Source organism: Geotrypetes seraphini, chromosome 7 (genome assembly GCF_902459505.1).
Source record: "Geotrypetes seraphini chromosome 7, aGeoSer1.1, whole genome shotgun sequence".
NCBI lineage: Eukaryota > Metazoa > Chordata > Amphibia > Gymnophiona > Dermophiidae > Geotrypetes > Geotrypetes seraphini.
In genome coordinates, this window is record NC_047090.1 from 60,084,468 (window position 1) to 60,106,500 (window position 22,033).

Sequence of the window (22,033 nt, forward strand, 5' to 3'; positions counted from 1 at the left end):
GCTGTCCTTAACCAGTGCTTCCATCATCTTTCCCGGGACCGAGGTCAAGCTCACCGGCCTGTAGTTTCCCGGGTCACCCCTTGATCCCTTCTTAAAGATGGGCGTGACATTTGCTATTTTCCAGTCCTCCGGGATCTCCCCAGTTTTTAAGGATAGGTTACATATTTGGCAAAGTGTTTCCGCTATTTCGTTTCTCAGTTCTTTTAGTACCCTTGGGTGGATGCCGTACCCTGGTGATTTGTCGCTCTTCAGTCTGTCTATCTGTCGGAGGACATCCTCTTGGCTTACCTCTAGTTGGACCAGCTTTTCATCCTGGTCTCCATTTATGATCTCCTCGGGTTCTGGAATATTGGATGTGTCCTCTCTCGTGAAGACTGTCGAGAAGAACTTGTTTAACCTGTCAGCTATTTCTTTTTCCTCCTTTACTACTCCCTTCCTGTCTCCATCGTCCAATGGTCCCACTTCCTCCCTGGCCGGTTGCTTCCCCTTCACATACCTGAAGAATGGTTTGAAGTTTCTTGCTTCCCCCGCCAGTCTCTCCTCACATTCCTTTTGGTGCTCCTTCTGGTTGTCCTTGGTTTGGTCTCAAACTTTTTTAGCTCGGGCACACTAAACGGAGCAAATGTTTTTTGTGGCACATCATAAATTAAATTATAAAATTGCAAAACCAACAAAAAATGAAATTTGAGAGTTATTTACTTAAAATTTTTTAAGCTAAGTTAACAATGGTGAAACTAAAGTAGATAGAATAGAATTGCTAATCAACGTTAGGGATGTGCTTGTTTTTGAGTGCAAATCAACTCAAAATGCAGCTCGATAGGCGAGAAGCAGAAACACATTTCATCATTTACCATCTGCAGTTGTTCTCTTTTTTTTAAATTTAATTTCTGTCAGAGCTGAAAATCCAAGTTTGCAAAGATATGAAGATCCAAATAGTAACAAAGCCTTGATTGCTTTGTTGCTCAAGATAGGATAAAAAAATAAAAATAAAATTATTTGCAGTTAGTTTTCAAGAGCCAGTCACATCAAAAAATGATGCTTGGCTGCGTGGTTATACAGACCCTCATAACACTGACAGACTCTTGCATATGTGACACACATGTCATCTATTCTAGTGTAAATTTATGAAGGGAATTTCTAAAAATAAAGTAAAATTCTAGAATCTCTTGTGGCAGACCTCCTGATGTCATATCCTCCCCCCCTACCCTTTTTTCTTTTGTTTTTAATGATATAATTATCGATTCCCCCTTCCCTTTTACCCTCAAGCTCATGTCTGTATTTGTAATGTGTCTTTTTAATGTGCACTCTTTCCCCCACCCATAATAATTATTTTAACCTTTTATATTTTTTAGTATTGTAAACTGGCTAGATGCATGTCGATGGTCAGTATATTAAAATTAATAAAACTTGAAACTACACCACTATGCCATGGCACATAGTTTGAGAGACACTACTACTATTACTAATTATTTCTATAGTGCTACCAGACACACGTAGCGCTGCACACCGATGTAGAAATAAAATATAATATTGGATTAGCTAGAGTATGAAGAAGGATACTTTCCAAAGCAAATCTAACCATACCCTAGTTAGTTCAATAAAAAGGTTATCACCTGATTTATTTTTGTTTTGTTTTGTTTCAATATACAGTGCTCCCCTGGTCATTCGCGGTCGGCGATTCGCGGTCCCAGTCATTCGCGGTATTTTCCGACCGCGAATGACCGGGCAGGAGAGGGCAGCCGGAGAGTCAGGAGAGAGCAGTATTATCTTTAAGAGTGAACTTACATGGCTGCCTCACCATTTCTCTCAATCTAAAGTCTGAATGTGCAGTAAAACTGGATCTCATGAGATTATGGGGCCTTGTGCATTCAAATTTCACACTGAAACTAGCAAAGGAGGAGGCAAATGCAAGCAAGACATATTGCTGTCCTGCTGGGGGATAATAAGGGTGATTAGAGTTGGAGAAAGAGGAGAAAAGAACCAAACCAGAGCTATCACTACTATGCATAGTGTGGTAGCTGTGTTATTTAAACTAAACTAAACCTTAAGTTTGTATACCACATCATCTCAATAAAGATAGAGCTCGGCACGGTTTACAGGTAATTCAATAAATGAGGGAAGGATATAATAAGAAATTAGAGGTTATGAAGAGGATAGCTAGCTTTACATTTTAAATAGATAGCTTTACGTTTTGGAGAAAAAACAGGTTTTTAGATGCTTTCGGAATAATTGGAATGAGCCTAGGTTCCGTAGTGGGGCAGGGAGGTTATTCCAAAGCTCAGTGAAATTGAGGAAAAGGGATTTCCCTAATTTACCTGCATACATGTGTCTTATTTAACATTTATAAATACAAAAAATGGAAATAAGGTGATATATTTTGATTGGACTAAATGTTGGAGAGCAAACCTTCCTTCCTCCTGTCAGAATAAGATACTCTAACTGCAGTATAATGTACTGACCTGAGAAAGGTGATTTTGGCCTCTGAAAGCTAAGCTCCTCCCCAGCACCGCCCTCTGGCCCACCCCCGACCATCCCATTTTTTGGGGGGCTTGTCAGAGAAAATATTCCGTGGCACTGCTTGGCTTAGTTCCACTGAATATTGACGTTTAGCAGAGCCTCTCTCTGGCCCGCTTAAATCGCTCTTAATATCAGGTTCCCTGACTTGGTACACCATGCTGTGTCTCTGGCCCTTTTCAAACAAATCCAGCCTACAAGCCCATCCTTGAAGGCTTCCTTAACTGATGTTGTTTGACTCATTCCCTAATTTAACCTGTTTGTGTTGAATAGATTAAAAGTTCTATCAAGCTGAAACTGTCTCTTACATGTCTGAGTGCAGCACTGTGAATGCCCAGTAATGATACAGATATGAAAAGTAGCAATAGTAGATTTTCAGTCTTTTGACCTCCTGAAAATAATTTTCAACATTTCAGATATTATTTGTTTTGCTCTTTGCTCACCCCCAACTATTAATAGAATGCTGCTGCAAAGCTGGGACATCACATCTGTCTGAGTGTGGGAGACATTTCCTGTGCAAAACACTGATAGTTATCATGTCTCTGGTACTTGTCAATATTCTACAGAACAGACACTGTGGTTTACCAAGCTGACATTTCAAACCAAATACAAGGAAAAGTGTGCTTTTAATTCAATTTGCTATACCTGATTCAAAACATAACCAAAAATTAAAATGATGACTGCTGTCATAGATACTGCCAGTTCCGATATGTTTCTTGAAATGAATGTATGCTACTTAATATTTTAAACGATATTAACAGATACTACTATATTGTCTGTTACACACAGGTACAGAAAATGACTAAATTTTTAGAGCCTGTGGTGGTCAACAATATTTAATTCTTTATTTGGCATTGTTACTCAGAAGCAACATGTGTCTTCTATGGCTCTTATGGGAGAACTGCATCTCCAAATGCCTGTTTACTTGGCACTGTTGCTCTCATTCAACATCAAGTTATGTAAAGCAGCTGCCAATTAAAGGGTTAAGGCACTGATCAGCACAAGCAGGGTATGACCTGAATATTCAATGTCAAGTCTTGTCTGGCTGTTGGAAGTTATCCAGGCGCTGGCCAATATTCAGATCAGTACCTACATAACTACTGCGAGATCGGGAGGAACTTGAGCGCGGAAAGCGCACTCCTCCTGTTCACACACTGCTGGACCACCAGGGAAAAGGTATGCGAGGGAGGGGGAGGAGTAAAAAATTGTTTGTATCGGTTGGGAAGGGATACGGGAGGGATCCCTCCTGTTCCAGCCTAACGGCAGGCCTGTAGCAAGTCTGGGAGGGTGTCGGGTGATCACTGGGTGAGACCCCGAAGCAGACTGAAAATTGCTACTGACCAGGCACATCCAGACCATCCTGGCACTTGTAGAAAGTGCCATGGTGCACTCCCCAGATTTCCAGCAGCACTTTCCAGTTATGTGCTGCTACAGATCTGGGGATCACCCGGTAAGCATGATTTTACCAGGCAGAACCTCTCCTGCCCAATTAAATCATTTTAAATATTGGACTTATATATGTCATTCCTTTAAAGCAAATCATTTTTGTAATGGTAGCAAGTACCCTCATCATGTGTCTTAAGCCTACACAAATGCATGCCTACCTGAAGGATTAGCAGCATTTGAATAATTGAAGGTGGGACTTTGGCACGTGGACGTGAGATTGTCTCTTCTAGTTTAATATTGAGGGCTATGATGTTCCTGAAGTGGAGGAGAGCTAGCTGACGAACTGAAGGCTCCTTTCCCTGGAAACACAACAATGAGAAAAGATTAGTCAATCCAACACATCCAAAACTTTTTCAAATATTTGTGCTCTTTCCTGGCTTAGTTTGGAGTTGGAGGGGGGGTGGGGAAGGAATGAGGAATAAGTAGGTCATATTAGTAGTGGAGGGAGGGGAGAAATTCAGTACCAAGATCTGGAGCATTTAGGGGAGGGAGCAGTCACCCCTATGGCAGAGGTGGGCAACCTGTGACCTGCAGACCAAATGTGGCCCATCATTAAATTTTATGCAGCCCTTGAGACCATGGCATGTATACACAGAAAATATCATTAACCAGAGTTTTGGAAAGTTTGGGCCCAATATTCAAAGCAATTTAACTGGCCAGAAATGGCTCCTGGCCTGGCCTTCAAACCTGAATACAATACTCCATGTGTGGCCTCATCAATTTATTTATTAAAAATAATTTTATACCACATAAAACCTACACGGTTCACATAAGTACATAAAAGTAAAACAATACATACATATTCTTCAAAAACCCTTATTCTATATCTCATTACAAAGGCATCATTAATCAAATAGCTCCTCAATTTCTAAATAATCACAAAGCCTATCTTCAAAACCATCCCCCAATTCCTCTTTACTCTTTAGTGTATTGCATCCCCAATGACCTGTAAAGGGCATCAATACCTCCCTTCTTCTGGTTACTCCTGTTTCTTTTTTTATTATTATTATTTTCAAATTTACAATTTGAGAAACATTAATAACAAATACTGACATGAACTTGAAAAGATACATATCTTGTATCAAATTATCTAAATCATAAAGTATTATATTAATCTCCATGTCATTGGAAATAAAAAAAGAAGGAGAGAGCTTGAAATCTTAAAGGAAAACCAAGAAAGAAAAATAAGGAAAGACATCAGACAGAAGGAGGACCTTCCACCCCCCCCCCCCCATCAAATCATTCATCTTTCCATACAGCCTAGCATCCTTCTGGCTACAGCCATCACCTTGCCACACTGTTTACTTTGTCTTTAGGTCTTCGGACACTATTACCCCAAGGTCCGGCCTCTCGCCTTCCAGCACATACGGCTCCTTCCGATTTCTAATTCCCAAATGATTCACTCTGAACTTCTTTTCATTGAATTTTAGTTGTCAGATTATAAACTATTCTAACTTTTGCATATCCTTCTTTACTGGGTGTCCACTCTGTTATAAATCTTGGTATCATCCTCAAAAAGGCAAACCTTACCTTCCTAACCCATCAGCAATGTTGCTCACAAACATATTGAACAGAATCGGTCCCAGCACCAATCCTTGAGGCATTCACCTTTCCTTCTTCTGAGTGAATTCTATTAACCACCACTCTCTAGAAACTAGTTCACCACTTCAGCCCTAACCTCAGCCTATCAAGTTTATTCAAAACCCTCCTATGAGAAACCGTGTCACAGGCTTTGCTGAAATCTAAGTAAATTACATCTAGTGCACATCTTTGATCCAATTCTCTGGTCGTCCATTCAAAGAATCCAATTTGGCACAATTTACATTTAGTAAAGGCATGTTGCCTCGGATCTTGTAATCCAATAGATTCTAAGAAATTCACTATCCTTTCCTTCAGCAACACTTCCATTATTTTTCCAATAACTGAAGTGAGGCTTACTGGCCTGTGGTTTCCCGCTTCATTTCTGTGACTACTTTTGTAAAGAGGGACCACATCCGCTCTTCTCCAGTCCAGTGGAACCTCTCTCATCTTTAAGGTCATGATTGAGATAAAGATACTGAATTGTTTCAGTGACATAACTGTATCTAGGCTGGAATCCTTCAGTATTTTTGTACCTTCAGCAGATGGTGAGTTTTGGCATTGCAGTAAGGTTTAGGTGAGGTTGATCTGAGCCCCCAACCCCTGGTCAGCAGTCCATGGCCTGTGCTTCTAGGAGTTAGGTCCTTGGTTTGCTAGCTCCTGGGTTCAAACCATGATCCTTACGTCGGTGGAGCCAGGAATACTTTGAGTCTAGATTGTCCTGAGCTCCAGTCCATAGACTCTAACTTGCTGGGATGGCTGGCACATGTCCCTAAAGGGCTTCTGCAAACTAGGGGGTAATAAGTTTACTCCTCCCCTCTTGGCTTGCCTTTGCAGAATGGAAATAATGCATTTTTTATTGTGCTACTTTGGCATTCTTTAATACGTAGGTGTCTTGGGGGGGAGGGGGAAATAAAGTATTTTTTATCCCAGGACAAGCAAGCAGTATATTCTCACACGTGGGTGACGTCATCCATTGAATCCGGTACGGACTGTGCAAAAACTGTCACTTTAACTTCTTTAGAAGTCTCAAGACCGCCCGTACCGCACATGTGCCAGTGCCTTCCTGCCTGACTCCTTTTGAAAGAGTTCAACCACAGTATTTGAGTCAATTATTTTCTTTTCCTGAATGTCAAAATTTTAAGATCTCATATGTAATCCCTGTGGCTGGTTATGTACACAGGAAGCAGGCCAGAACACTATCAGGTAAAAAGAGGGTAAATAGGACAAATAGAAATTCCTCCTTTCCCAGTATATTCAGGGTTCTGGGACCCTGATCCCCAGAACTATATGTATAGAGGCAGCCAGCTGCTTAGAGAAATTCTCTGCCACCTCCCACAAAACTATTAACCAGAGAGAGACAGGGTGTTTCTTCCCACTGCAAACATCAACCTTCTCCCTCTATATTGTGTTCTCTAGCAACTTTTATACCATTAGTCCCTATTTCCTTTAATTCACTGTGGTCTACAAAACCTAGAATCTCCTTTTAATACATTTTCACAACAATTTGGAATTAACTTCCTGCCCAGATCAGAACACTTTTCTCTCTTTAGGTTTTTAGAAAATCTTTGAAAACATTACTTTTCCAACAGTCATTGATTAATTATTCCAAATTGAGATCAGAAGACTTAGTACTATGTTAAACCAATTAACTCAGTAGTTCTTTAATTTGTTCTGAGCTTCTCCTCATATAAAATTCACTATGTGAACTGAATCGAGCTCCTGCATACAGGAGATGACCCGGTATTAGTCATAGAATCACATTTAAAATAATGCTACTCATCTTTAAAACTTTAGCCTCTGATGAACCCCAATTCATATCTAGACTCTTGATTCCTTATAATACACAACGCTCACTTCGTTCTACTAACCAGAATCTTCTCTCAGTTCCTTCTTTGAAAATCATTGGTACAAGAAGGGCTGACATTTTTTCTGTGACGGGTCCCTTATGGTGGAACGCCCTTCCCCAATACATTCGTAATGAAAAAGATATTTTAATATTTAAAAAATTTTTTAAATCTTATTTATTTAGAGATGCCTTCAATGTTTAAAGAATGGCATGTTCATAATTGCTGAGGTTTTACCTCCCATTACCTATTGTTATTTCCACTATTCTACCCCAATCGAAAATTGTAACTTTTATCCTTCCCTTCCCAACTATATGTTTGTTCAAGTTAAAAGTTTGTTGTTAAATTGTGAACCTCTTTTTACTTTACTATATTTTTGTTATGTACATCGCTTAGTGATTATAATAGGCGATTAATCAAATTTTGCTAATAAACTTGATAAACTTGATATATAAATGTAAGGATTGGATTCTCTGGCTGGGTCACATTTTCAAAACTTACCATGCCTTTATCGACAGTCGCTAAACCAGTTCCAGATGGTTTAGTTTGTCAGCATTACTTCAACACTAAACAGTACCACCCGATTTTCAAACGGCTCACATTGGTCTTTCAAGACTATGACGGGAGCTCACGGCAGCCATTTCCTACGAGTGATCTGCACGGGGCAGGAGCGTGGGAAGATTGCTCCTGCCCCGAAAAACCAATAGACCACCAGGTAAGGCTTAACGGATTCCGGGGGAAAGCATGAGGGAGACGGGGGAAGGTCCTGAATACAGCTTTAATTTAAAAATTAAAAAAATCATGAATAACCGAATCCGCGAATGCTGAAACTCCGGATTCGGAGCTCCCTCCAGCTGGCTCGGACTCCCACGGTGATTTTGTGATCATGGGTTCCTGAAGAAGGGATTGTGTTCCCGAAACCAGGCTGGTTGGACCTGGTATCCTTTGGCGTTTTTTGCCGTTCGGATGACTTTTTTACATCACACAGCTAAGTCCGATGCTTTTTTGACTTTTGTTGGGGAGTGGCTGGGGGTTTCAGTGAGTGGTTGCTCAGTGGCTATACCTGTTATTCACTTTTTGATTTGTGATTATTTCACTGTTGATTATTGCACACACTAGGTGTCCAGTGATGATGTGTGGGTGGAGGTATATTACCTCTACCTGAATCTGTGTAGCGTTGGAGTACCCTTACGACCGTCACATTATTTAAGCTTTCACGCACTATTTTGCATTGTGTTTGTTCAGGTATTTTGCCTTGAGCGATCACTCTCTGAACCTTTTGACTATCTCTGCCTCTTGTGGCAGTTTTTGGAGTTTTTTCTTGTATTTCAAATGTAGGCCAGAATTATAATGGCCTACATTTCAGGCACCTATCGCGGACCTAGGGAGATGCCTTGGGCTGCTTAGGCTCGCTGAAGTCCATTTCTGGGCGAAACCACGCCCACGCCGATCCTTGGGTGAGCTCCCTGCACCCGCACCTCCCTGCACCCGCGACAGATGTTAGTGTAGGCGATCTGCCTCTGGTTTTCTTTTTTTAAAGAAAACGTGCGTCCCAATTGGCCAGTTGGACCGTGGTAAGATGCCTACTGCTGCCTACAAACGGGATGCTGTTTATAGAAATTGCCCCTTAGTGTATATTAATTGTTTATCTTATTGCACAATTTTTATAACTTGTGTAACCCACTCTGGGCATAATTGGAGAGCAGGCTAAATACATGAATAAAAAAAGAAAGATGATATGAAAGTTAGATGCCATCTGTAAAACAGTGATCTGAAAGAGGAAAAGAGAAAACAAGGAAAGTCAGGCCGATCCTACACAGCTGTGATAATGTGTTGTTTTTTTCTAGGCCAAGAATAGATGCAAAGAAGGTACTGTAGCATTTTTTTTACCTGTACAGGATAAAATATAGCCTGCAGCATCGGTAGAACATCGCTGAAGAAGAAATCCCATGTTTCAGCTAAGGTATCCAGTAGTTTCTGCCCTGTAACACAGAAGAGAAGATATTAGACAATCAATTTCCTAAGAACAGATTGAAGGCTGAATCACTAATAGGGAATTATACAACAACTCGAAAGTGTTATTTTATAAGGTGTTTACTTGTCTTTCTAATTAATTTACTAGCATATGTGGTAGAGAGCACAACTTGAAAGTAGGCGCACTCATTTATGTGGAAAATCTTTTTTATTATTTTTGCTGTCACAAAATATAAAGACTACCACTCACTAACATTTGGAGGAGTGGAAGAAAAATATCCCATACAATTCACTAAGGGCTCCTTTTACAAAGCTGTACTAGTGGTTTTAGCGCACGCACCGGAAAATCTACCACCTGCTCAAAAGGAGGCGGTATTCCATGCGTTAAGACCCTAGCGTGGCTTTGTAAAAGGAGCCCTAAATGTAGCAAGGACGTAACCGCACTTAGAGATGATGAAAGGAAAAGCCTCAGCAGTAAGTCAATTATAATCTGACTTTACATAATGCAACGTCCTTGGCATAAAAAACTTTTGTTGCTCTATTTCGCAGGGGAAAATGGGGAAAAAACACAGCGTTTGTGCCACTATGATTTGCACTAACTAGGCCAACAACCGTTTTGTGCACTATCGCCATTCCTCGGGGCCGCAACAACCTTCAAACACAGGAAAAGACTGTGTCCGAGTCCATGTTTGAAGGTTGTTGTGGCCCTGAGGAAGTGATGTTAGTCCTTGAAATGGTCATTGGCCTAGTTAGTTTAAACCATAGTGGCACAAACGCTTAAATTGCATTTTTTCCCAATTTTCCACTGCAATATAGAGTGACGAAAGGGAGCCAAGGGTAGAAGATGCTGCTTGTGCCGGTGAACATTTCAAGAGACATGCAGGGGGCTCAACAGCGGGTAAGAGTAAGGGGGTGGTGCCGACGCAGTGATGCTGGATGCCACCTCCCGAGAGCCAACCTTCCTCACTACATCATTGCTTAGGATATATAAAAGGTCGTCTATTCAGGTACTGCCTTTGAATATCAGCGGTAACCAGGTAACTGCTGGTGGCCATCCCAGGCCCAAATATTCAGCATCAGTCCTCAGAAAGAAGCCAGCACCGAATATCTGGGTTAGTTCAGCCAATGGCAGTGAGTGTTTATAAAATCACTGATTGCCGCCAGCTGAGATGTTCTGCATCTCATCATTATGAGGCTCACAACACATTAAACTAACATACTTTGCAATAAAATAATGCACAATGTTACCATTTAACTTGCATTAAGATGCAAATATTGCATGGCATGCTCTTAACATACATTAGTAGCTATCCCCATAGAGTGCTCAGAAAGCTCTAAGGGACAGATCCTCAGGGGCTTAAGGGGCACCCCTTCTAATGTACACCTCACTGCCACTCCTAGGCCTGCAGTAGCCACCAAAGTAGCGACTGCCATATTCCTCCAGCAGAACTGAGCCCACCACCTCTGCGTTAAACCCAGGTCCAGCTGCCTCTTAAAAACAAGGGATCTGAGCTTTCAGTTATGGCTTGAATCTTAAGACTAGTCCCTCTTATTTTCTTAAGTTAAAAAAAAAAAAATACACGAATGAAGTTAATTAAGTTTAAGTTACCCAGTAACCTAGATAAATATTGGCACTGTATAAACATAAGGGGCCTGGAATTCAGACCACAGTCGGTGGTGAGCCCAAATATTCAATGCCAGGCTGTTTCTAGCAACCAGCATTTGAATATCCGTTTTGTTTATTAACTGGCCTTAACTTAACCAGTTAAGTCGATTATTCAGTGCTTAAGTTATGACAAAGACAGAACTGCTATTTAGGTGACCCGATTTACCTGCTACATTTAGCACGATCAGTGCTGAATATTGCTGGTTATCGTGAAATATAGTCAGTTAATTTTAACCCTTTTTTTTTGGACCCCAGTTCATTTACAGAAATTAGATAGCTCTAAGTCTAATAGATGCTGGCCCTGTCATCTCGAAGTTGGGACATTAGATCATTTACTATTGTCCATTGATACTTCGCTTTTGGAAATCCATTTGGGGTCAAATGAACAATTTACTGGAAAATCCGGTGGCATTATTGTATGTTACTGTGTTATTTGGTACATCAATGAGAGCTAAGAGCCAAATATCTTCTAATAATAATAAACTTTTGCTCATTATGACAGTGGTTGCTATACAGCAAATTATGAAAAAACTGGAAAAATTGGGATCAGTTGAATTATAATTTTTGGTGGAATTCGTTATGCCAAATCTTTAAAATGGAGCGGGTAATAGTCATACAGCAGGGGCATTTTAAGAAATTTAAGGATGTTTGGGAGCCATTAATAAAATATTGTACAGAATGAATATTATTTTTCCCCTTTGTTCATACATGTCCAGGGTGGGGAGGGGTGGGTGGGGATACTTTATGTTTTCTTATGCTTAAGAACAATTGTTGGGTATAAGGGGGGAAGGGATATTTGATGTGAATTAGACTTTGATGGAATATTAAGTGATGTTAAAATGTAAAGTGATTGTATCTTATGTTGCACTTATTGAAAGTTTTAAAAATGAATAAAGAATTTAAAACAACAACAACAACAAAAAAAAGCCTTTATTTGGCATATTGCACAGAAGCAACATATGTTTTCTATGGCTCTAAAGGGACATCCAATAAAATGATGTAGACGTTGTTCTCTCACTGCATGGCTGAGTTCTTTTGCAGTGCTATAGATTCGGAGCAACGGCATGAACATTTTACTTTAGTCCACTTGTTATTTTAAAGACCATTTGATACCCAAAGACTCCTAAGACTCCTGATGCAGGCCGGATGGCCGAAACATGATCATGTCGAGTCATTGAGTTGCTTTGGATGTTTGAATTGGTTTGGATGAATAAAGATCATTGGATTTATCAGATGAGTTGAAAGACACTTTTTTGTGCACCATTCTTATTGGACATTTCCACTTTGCTCTTTCTTGCTTCTAAAGGGATATCTGCATCTCCAAATGCCTGTTACTTGGCACTGCTGCTCTCGTTCAACATCAAGTTACGTAAAGCAGCCGTTTCATCACCTGCCAATTAAAGGCTTAAGCTGGTAACTGCGAATATTCAGCTGAGGTAACCGGTTATCTCCTGCTGAATATTTGCGGGTAGCTGGTTAAACGCTATTTAACCAGTCAGCGGCCATTTCTGGCTGGTAAATAGCTTTGAATATCAGGAGATAGAAGTCCAATAGATACAAAATGGCCATTTGTTTGTGAGTCACAAATAAAATCCTTTGCATAGATAATCCAGAGTATAAATAACCTTAGTCTGGAGGCTGTCAAAGCCTTAATAATTGACTTTCAAACTTGTTTTAATTACTTTGCCTTCCATAACAACTACTTCCTTATTAAATTTTTTGCATTCCAAATATACGAGGGTGGTTTGAATAGTTTGGTAAAAAAACAAGTTAAACAAATATTTTTATAAAACCCAGTTATTTTTCTCGACATAGTCTCCATCATGGCCTGTACATTTTGTCCAGCAAGTGTCCAGTGTCCAGTCAGAAAAATAGGTTTTGTCATATTAAAAAAAAATTTGTTTAACTTGTATTATACCAAAGTTTTCAAATCGCCTTCATAATTAAATGACACCCAAGCTTGCATTGTGTTTCAAGGGAAGAAAATACTTTTAGTGTTATTTCTTTATGCAATAAAAAAAAGGTGCATATCTGAAATGTGTGTGTTTGTGGGCAGTTAAGCAGCATTGTGCATTTTGCAAAAAAGCATGGATCAGAACTTACCCCTCCCCCACAGCTTTGGACAGATGTTTCTTTGGTAAACTGTACATGCTTGCCAAATTTGGCTTTTTTTCTGTGGGATGTGGAGGCATTTCGAGATCCATTTAGCTGTCAGAATTCTTTTCATGAAAGTATTCAATAGCCAGAATCCACAAAGAGCAAATGTTTATCTGACTGTCAAACAAAAGGCCTTGGGTTTCCGATGCAAGGGTTTATGGAATTTACATCTAATTTTAAAAAAAGCCAGACGTGGTTATTCCAGCATGAAAAATACTTCTTTTAACATCCTTCAGAATTCTATGCTAGTCTTCTGCTTTAACCTGTATCTTAAATTAGTTATAATGAACACTAAAATTATCTACAAACTTTTTATTAAAACTATTTGGTTGGCTGACATCAGTTTAGCATTATAATGCAAAATTATCAGGTTCAAGTTTGATTTCCAGTGACTGACAGGTTCAGCTCCTGGGAGAATGGAAGATGATTGCTACTGAAGTATGGTATCCTTGCTGATACTCAAGCAGCACTGAAGATTTAAGTCTCTGCAGACACTTTTCTTCTAAGAGCAGCACTGAAGATTTAAGTCTCTGCAGACACTTTTCTTCCAAGAGCAGCACTGAAGATTTAAGTCTCTGCAGACACTTTTCTTCCAGGATCAGCAAAGAGACCTGATTTTCTCTGGGTGGTTATCTTGTGAACATACACCCCCTCATTTTATGATGTGAGCGCCCAAATGTAAGTGCCAGATTATAGAATGCTAGCACTTATGCACTGATCTTAGTACGCAAGTTGCATAGCACACAAATGGAAGGGGGCATTCACATGGGTGGGTCATAGGCATTGTCCATAATTACACATTCATTCTATAGTGTAATTTATGCACTAAAGTGCTGCACTTAGGTAACACATTTACGTCTCGCAGACACGTGTAAGTGGGATTGCCTAAATGTTGGTATGTTAATGCCACCCTACACTAGTACTATATAACCGAATCTGGATGCCCAGATGCTGTTATAGAGTTTACACTTAGGACTGAATTCTATATAGAGTGTCAAAAAAATCAGCGCCAAAACCCCCTGCCTAAGTGCTATTCTATAAACAGCGCCTAAAGTTAGGCACGACCACCTGCACCAATGAAATTTTTATTTATTCAATTTTCTATACAGTTTTCCCAGGGGAGCTCAGAACAGTTTACATGAATTTATTCAGGTACTCAAGCATTTTTCCTGTCTGTCCTGGTGGGGTTACAATCTATCTAATACACCTGGGGCAATGGGGGGATTAAGTGACTTGCCCAGGGTCACAAGGAGCAGTGTGAGTTTGAACCCACAACCTCAGGGTACTGATAGGCTTGGATGCCCTTTATTCTATAATTACATGCGTAACTTTGAAGAATCTCCCCAATCTGCCCATGAGCCTCCCATTTCCCTGCTGCTGGTAAATTTTAAAACAAAACAAAAAAAATTAAACTCCAGAAAAACCTGCCAGAGAAGCTTAACAAGATACCAACAAGGAGGCAGTAAAGATCATACGGTTCTCGGAGAGACTGTCTGCTGACCATACTTTTAGAAAACACATAGGTGATAGGAAATCAAGCAGTAATTAATATAATTTGATAATGGAGGACTTGGCATCTTGCGGATCTCCCTGTTCTTGGGAGACTGCTCTATTATCTGCTTTCATTCAGCTAAGTCGGCTTTTTGATTCTATTGGGAGTTCTCTGGGGGAGGTTCTCTGATAGACTGTTTGATTGACCTCACTTATGGTATTGTTTTGTACTTTATTTTGCACTTTCACGATTTGATTTTTCACACACCACGGCAGTACCCCATGATGGTGTGGGGGAAGGGACCGGTTGGTCCTTGTCTCGTATGTGAAGCGTAGGAGTATTGCTCCCTTTGCTGGTAAATTTTAGGCACAGATCACATGCCTAAATTTACATGCATAAATTTCAATTAAAACCAATTCACACAAATAATTGCTAGAGCTAAATTGACATTTTTTCCAATTCAGTTGGGGATAATGCCATCCATTTTGGTGCCCTTTATAGAACTGCCTAAGTTTTATCAATAGCAGCAGCTGGATGCCCAGATTCCATCACTAATAATAAAACTCTAAGCATGCATGCGCACTCCTACCTGCGTGATCCGTGGTCCAAAGCTCCGTGGTTGGCAGAGAAATTTTAAAGCATGTGGCGCATGCACGTTTGAGGTGTGCACACGTTCAGAGCATGCGCGCGTGGCAGTTTAATATCCAGCAGCGGTTACTGTGTGCCAGTTGCCCTTTCCAACACAACGCGTGATAAAAAAAAAGATAGGTGGGAGAAGGGGAACGATAGACAGGCAGTGGGCAGGGACATTGACAGACTGACAGAAATAGAGACACACACAGAAGGACAGGGGGCCAGGGAGAGAGATTGAAAGAAAAAAAAAAAAAAAACCAGACAGCAGACAAGGAGAGAGAGACACACAGAAAAAAAGACAGACAGACAGCGGCCAAGGAGACAGACAGCAAAAAAAAGAAAGACAGACAGCAGCCAAAGAGAGAGAGAGACAGAAAGAAATAAAGTCAGACACACATCTGTTCTAGCATCCGTTAATGTAACGGACTTAAAGACTAGTTATAGAATACAAGTGTAACCTGGTATCACTGTACCTTATATTGATGTACCCTCAGTAACACTACCATGGAGTTTGCATAACTGCGATCATGTAAATGTGGCAGGAACACGTTATGCTTGTAATGGGAATCCCGCTTATGCTCTGCAACACACATACACCTCCCTTGAACTATGGGCTAGTGACCTGGATTGGCCACCGTGAGCATGGGCTACTGGGCTTGATGGACCATTGGTCTGACCCAGTAGGGCTATTCTTCTGTTCTTATGTCCGATTAAAGTTGCACTCTCAAATCTGCACTCATTGCCGATCTGCACAGGCAACTTAACTGTTTAACAAGCTAATCATCACTGATAATTGGTAATTAACACTGAAAATTGGCACTAATTAGAAGTTACGTGCACACATAGGCAGCGGAACGCTGTTTTCTTTCCAGGGGTGGGGCGACCCAAAAGTTTTGCCCTAGCCAGCAGAAGCTTGCCGCACAGCCTCTGGACTCCCTCACCCACCTCGTCCCAATGCCTTACTATTAAATCTTCAGGTATCTGCTGCGCAGCTTCAACAAGTAGGCCTACCCCCAGAAATAGAATGAAGGGTTCCGGGGCAGGCCTGCTAGTTGATACTGTGTGGCGGCTGCCCAAAGGTTTAAAAGTACAGCACTGGGAGGTAGGGTGGGTGGATGGGCAGGAACCGACCAGCGACCGCCAATCTTTGAGAAGGCCATGGCCCTGTGGCCTCCCCTGTTCTCATGCCCATGCATGTACAACTTTCTAAGCATATTCTCTACAGTGGTACACATAAATTCTAGATCTCAAAAAGGGGGCAGGGGAGAAGCATGAGCAGGTTGTGGGCATTCCTAAAGGTTAGGCGCACTTTCATAGCATATGGCCATGCACAACTTAGGTACAGGTATTTAGGCCTAGTTTTCATTATCCTAAAAGTAATTTGTATGTTTGGGAGCTAAGCATGATACTATAAACTTCTCTTAACTTCGGAGGTGTTTTATAGAATTGTGTTAAGTGCCTTCTTTTTAGGTGCCGATTTTTTAGGCATCATATATAGAATATGGCCTTACCCTCCTAATTATATATATATATATATAGAACTCAAAATTGAGCATGCAAATTTGGTTATGCAACCAATTTGTGCATATAATTTAATTACTTAACAAGTCAATTAGGGCCAATAATTGGGCGCTAACTGGCAAAAATTTGAATTTATACATGCATCTTTATAGTCCCTAATCTAAAAAGATATGCATGCAAATTTTCTTTGCAGACCTGAAAAGGGGATGTGGCCACAGGAAGGGCATAAGTGGGTCAAGGGAGTTTCTAGGATTTGCATGTGCCTAATTTAGTCATAAAAATTTACATTAGTGTGCCGGGGGGTATACATGTGGGCGATGCATGGGCAGGCCATGGATGTGCTTCCAAATTATTCACTTAATTTATAGAATACAACAAATTATGCAGATCACGTGGCATGCCATCTTAGGTCTGCCATAGTGACTAAATAGTCTACTCAAGTAATTCACCCATCATTAAAGATCATTAAGGGCTCCTTTTAGGAAGGCTTGTTAACGGTTTAACGCGCGTAATAGCGTGCACTAAACCGCCGGCCGCGGTACCATTATCGCCTCCTCTTGAGCAGGCGGTAGTTTTCCGGCTAGCGCGGGGGTTAGCACGTGATGAAAAGTCACGCACGTTAAACCCGCTAACACGCCTTCGTATAAGGAGCCCTAAGAATCTCCCCTTTTTTTCTTTTGATTTTTATTTCATTCCTTTTTGGAATTCTTTCAGATTTTCTCCTATATAGTCACTCCCATCTCTATAAAAGTGAAAAGGGCACTGATGTGCGGTCAGAGTCTTCAGGCGATTCAGTGAAGGCTCTGACAGGAGGCTGCGGGATCCTAGTTCCTCCTTCTTACCATACCTTCATGCCAATTCTGAGCAGTCCTGAGATTCGTACCAGTGTTGGGCCGTCGAGGAATTCTCTACAGACATTGAATCCCCTGACAGCTCAAGGCTGACCAGTCCCAGGTCAGCGCAGCATTCAAGCTCCTCTTCCAAAGCATCCAATCATAGCTGGAGCACAGGATTGTGTCACGTTAGAATCACCTTAAAATTCTTAGTCCCACCCACAGGGGAAATGACATGGGAAGGGTAGGGCCAAGAGGATAAGATCTAGGAAGTATAAAATCTCAGGCTCAGCTAGGTTAGGGAGGCCCAGAGGGAAGCAGCGATGCCAGACTGCATATGACTCCATTACATATCTATAAACTGCAACCGCATAAGTCAGGTAGGCCGTGTTCAACTTGGAACCTTGCAAACTGGGATCTTTAACCTGGTTCAGGCTGGCCTGTGTGAACTGCTAACAACTATACTGGTAACTCTGGGGAGCCAGACCAGAGCCCAGCATTATATGCCACTTTGCTGACAGTGGTGTATGCTGTGGCCCTTCAAGAGTGGGCCATAAAAGGACATCCTTATATCTATGTTTACTTTTCTTCCCCACTTGTGAATTGAACAGGACTCCTATCTGACACCTTAAATAAATATTATTTTGTTCACTTTAACCCACTGTATGGCTCCAGAGCTTGCCCTTATTCATGTTAGCACACCCACTTTCCCCAATATGTGCACTACCAATCAACAGCAGATCTAATCCATATCTCTTAGCACAGCCAGTCTACCATATTCTAGTTGCCCTTGACAAGACATTTAGAGGGGCATTTTCAATAGGGCATCTAAGACTAAGGGCTCCTTTTACGAAGCCGCGTTAGCGGTTTAATGCGCATAATAGCGTGCACTAATTTGCCGGCTGCGCTAGCCGCTACCGCCTCCTCTTGAGCAGGCGGTAGTTTTTCAGCTAGCGCGGGAGTTAGCGCGCACTAAAAAGGTGCGTGCGATAAAGCCGCTAATGTGGCTTCGTAAAAGGAGCCCAAGTTTGGACATTTTGGGAAAGACGTCCAGAAGAGAAAATGCCCATTTTGAAAATAGCAAGATATCTATCTATCTTTTTTTTTTAAATGACCTAACTAGACGTTTTGCCCCTTAGTATGTCTAACATTTTTGGTCATTTTAAAATACAAAGACGTCCAAATGAAAAACACACAAAAACAAGCTATTGGGATGTCCAAGCAGCCAGCATTCTTAGTAAACTGGCCACAGAGGGCTGAACACAGCAAAGCAGAGCAGAGGGGCATTCAGGGAATACTGCAGTGAACGTCATATTAAGAAACCCAAGGTATGCATTTCACTGTAACCTGCTTATATTGTATGGTGGATTAGGAATTGGTTATCATATAGAAAACAGAGGGTAGGGTTAAATGGTCATTTTTCTCAATGGAGGAGAGTAAACAGTGGAGTGCCGCAGGGGTCTGTACTGGGACCGGTGCTATTTAACTTATTTATAAATGATCTGGAAATTGGAATGACGAGTGAGGTGATTAAATTTACAGATGACACTAAACTGTACTGTAGCCCCTATGCCTGCAGGTGTCATCTTTGTTTAGGCATAGTAGGTTCTGGATGGGTTTTAAATGTCTCATCATATAATATAAGCAGGTTATATAGTCACATACAGTGTACCTGGGATTTTTTTATGTGACATTCACTGCAGTACCCCTTAGAGTACCCCTCTGCTCTGCTGTGCTCAGCGAAAGAAGCCATAACTGCAGACAGAACATGGACCACCTTCCCAACTCTACAATGGCCTGATTGAACCGACTATATAAAAAATACAGCCACACCTCATGCGACTTGAACTACTGCCCATCGTATCTACTCACAAATGCCTCCCCTAAATTCAAAACCAGCCTCACGCAGTGAATACAAAGCACTCTCATAGAAGGCCAATTCCCACAAGATCTTGGAGAGATCATAATCACACCCTTACTGAAAGACCAAAAAGGTCCTGTAGACACACCCACCAACTATAGACCTATCGCTTCGATCCCATTATATGTCAAGCTGATTGAAGGACTTGTGGCTCAATACCTCACCAACTACCTAGCAGACCACAATATACTTCACTCATCTCAATCAGGATTTAGATCTTACCACAGCACGGAAACACTACTAGCAACACTACTGGACATAGCCCGACAATACCTCAGTAAAGGACACAGGATCCTAATTATCCAACTAGATCTTTCCGCCGCCTTCGATCTAGTTGATCATACCATACTACTCCAGATACTTGATGCAATAGGGATCTCAGGGGTGGTTTACAACTGGTTCCAAGGATTCCTTAAAACAAGAACGTACAGAGTTAAGATAAACAATACGAAATCTAACCCATGGTCAAATCCATGCGGAGTCCCGCAGGGATCTCCACTTTCACCCATTCTATTCAATCTCTACATCTCCTCCCTTGGTACCACTCTAGACAACCTAAATGTAACATCATTCAGCTATGCAGACGACATAACTATTCTCCTCCCCTTCGAAACCCAAGACCACACCTCAACAGGACACCTGGAAACAATACTGGACGAAGTAGAAAAATGGATGACAAACCACAAATTAAAACTAAACTCGGACAAAACCAAATTCTTAATGCTTGAAACGGACAAAAACCCATCCATAACAGACCTGGAAATTAAAGCAATCAAATACTCAATCCAAACCTCCCTCAAAATCCTGGGAGTGCTGATAGACAGATGCTGCACTATGCAGACTCAAATCAACAAAACTACCCAAAAAGCATTCTTCACAATGCGCAACTTAAGAAAAATAAGGAAATTCTTTGACAAAGAACACTACAGGATCATTGTACAATCCCTGGTACTAGGTCTTGTGGACTACTGCAATATCCTATATCTACCATGCCCTACAAACATGATCAAAAAACTACAGACCGTTCAGAACACAGCTCTCAGACTAATCTACTCCCTCGGAAAATATGACCACATCACCAACGCCTACCTAGACTCACATTGGCTACCGATTAAAGCCAGAATTCAATTCAAACTATACTGTCTAATCTTCAAAGTATTCAACGGTACTGCACCTGCCTATCTAAACGATAGCCTAAACCGTAACCTTCCACCCAGAATAAGAAGAACACTGACACCATTCTCATACCCACCACTCAATGGCACTCATCGTAAAAAGCTTTATGATAACCTCATAGCAACGCATGCAGCAAAACTCGAACCCTCCATCACCAGATTATTAACCTCAACATCTGACTTCAAAGCATTCCGTAAAGAAATCAAAATGCTGCTATTCAAAAAGTATATACAATCTACCTAATCTCCCTCTCCTCTTTCACTTACACCGACCAGGTTTTGCTCACTCCCTGGCACCATACCCTCAATCGACCAAAAATATATAAAAAAAAAATAATAATAATAATAAAAATACCTGGAACCTAATTCATCCTACCGAAACCGATTACCTACCAACGTATGGAAACAGACTAATTGATATGTATAGTAATGTAACCTGATTTATCTTCCAATGTTATTATGTCTACACACTCATTCTGTCATTAAGTCTATACCCTCAATCTGTATTCTCCAATGTCATGTACCCTCCTGGAAATGTCCAGCTCTCTTCTTATGTAATCCGCTTTGAACCGCAAGGTACAAGCGGAATAAAAATCACTAATGTAATGTAATGTAATGTCTGTGTGGCCATCTGAAACTGTAATATAGGTTGGAATGTACTGGGGTTTTATTTTTTCTAATCTTTGGGTGATGGGAGGGGATTGGTGACCACTAGAGGAGTAAGGTGGTGGTGGTGGTGGTGGTGGGGGGGGGGGATCATGCCTTATTCCCTCCAGTGGTCATCTTGTCAGTTTGGGCACCTTTTTGATCCTTGTTTTTAAAACAGGTCTAGCCCCCAAATGTCTAAATGGTGCCCTGGATGTTTTATTAAATGTTTAATTATCCATGTAAAATGTCCCAAGTCCTAAGCCTGCCCAAACACATCTCTAAAATGAGACTAATGGGAACTCACAGCAGCCATTTATGTCTGCGCCTCTGCACGGGGCAAGAGCCTAGGAAGATTGCTCCTGCCCCGCTTCACCACTAGACCACCAGGCTTTAAAAAGTAAGCTATGAAGGGGTTCGAGAGGCAGGAAGGGTCAGAGCCAGCCCCAAGTAAGTTATGGAGAGGTCCGGGAGGCGGGAGGAAGGCAGGGATGGTTCAGAGCTGACCTAAAGTTATTCGCAAATTTTTCTCATTTGAAGGCCGGCTTTGCCCCTAACTCCTGCAAATATGGAGGGAGGAGTGTAATTCTGCAAACCAGCTTGTATAGGTCCTTGTTGCTTAGTTAGCATG

At 41.2% G+C, this 22,033-nt stretch overlaps 1 protein-coding gene across 8 annotated transcripts in view; it reads right to left on the reverse strand.

Moving 5' to 3' along the window:
- Positions 1-22,033, reverse strand: part of PRR5 (proline rich 5) — a 269,323-nt gene that overhangs the window by 34,130 nt on the left and 213,160 nt on the right. For all 8 annotated transcript variants that reach the window (XM_033951451.1, XM_033951445.1, XM_033951447.1 and 5 more), the window contains 2 exons: positions 9,276-9,367; positions 4,119-4,259 (listed from right to left, as the gene is read on the reverse strand). In XM_033951451.1, the coding sequence (XP_033807342.1) occupies positions 4,119-4,259; positions 9,276-9,367 (233 nt within the window). The remainder of the gene's footprint in view (positions 1-4,118; positions 4,260-9,275; positions 9,368-22,033) is intronic.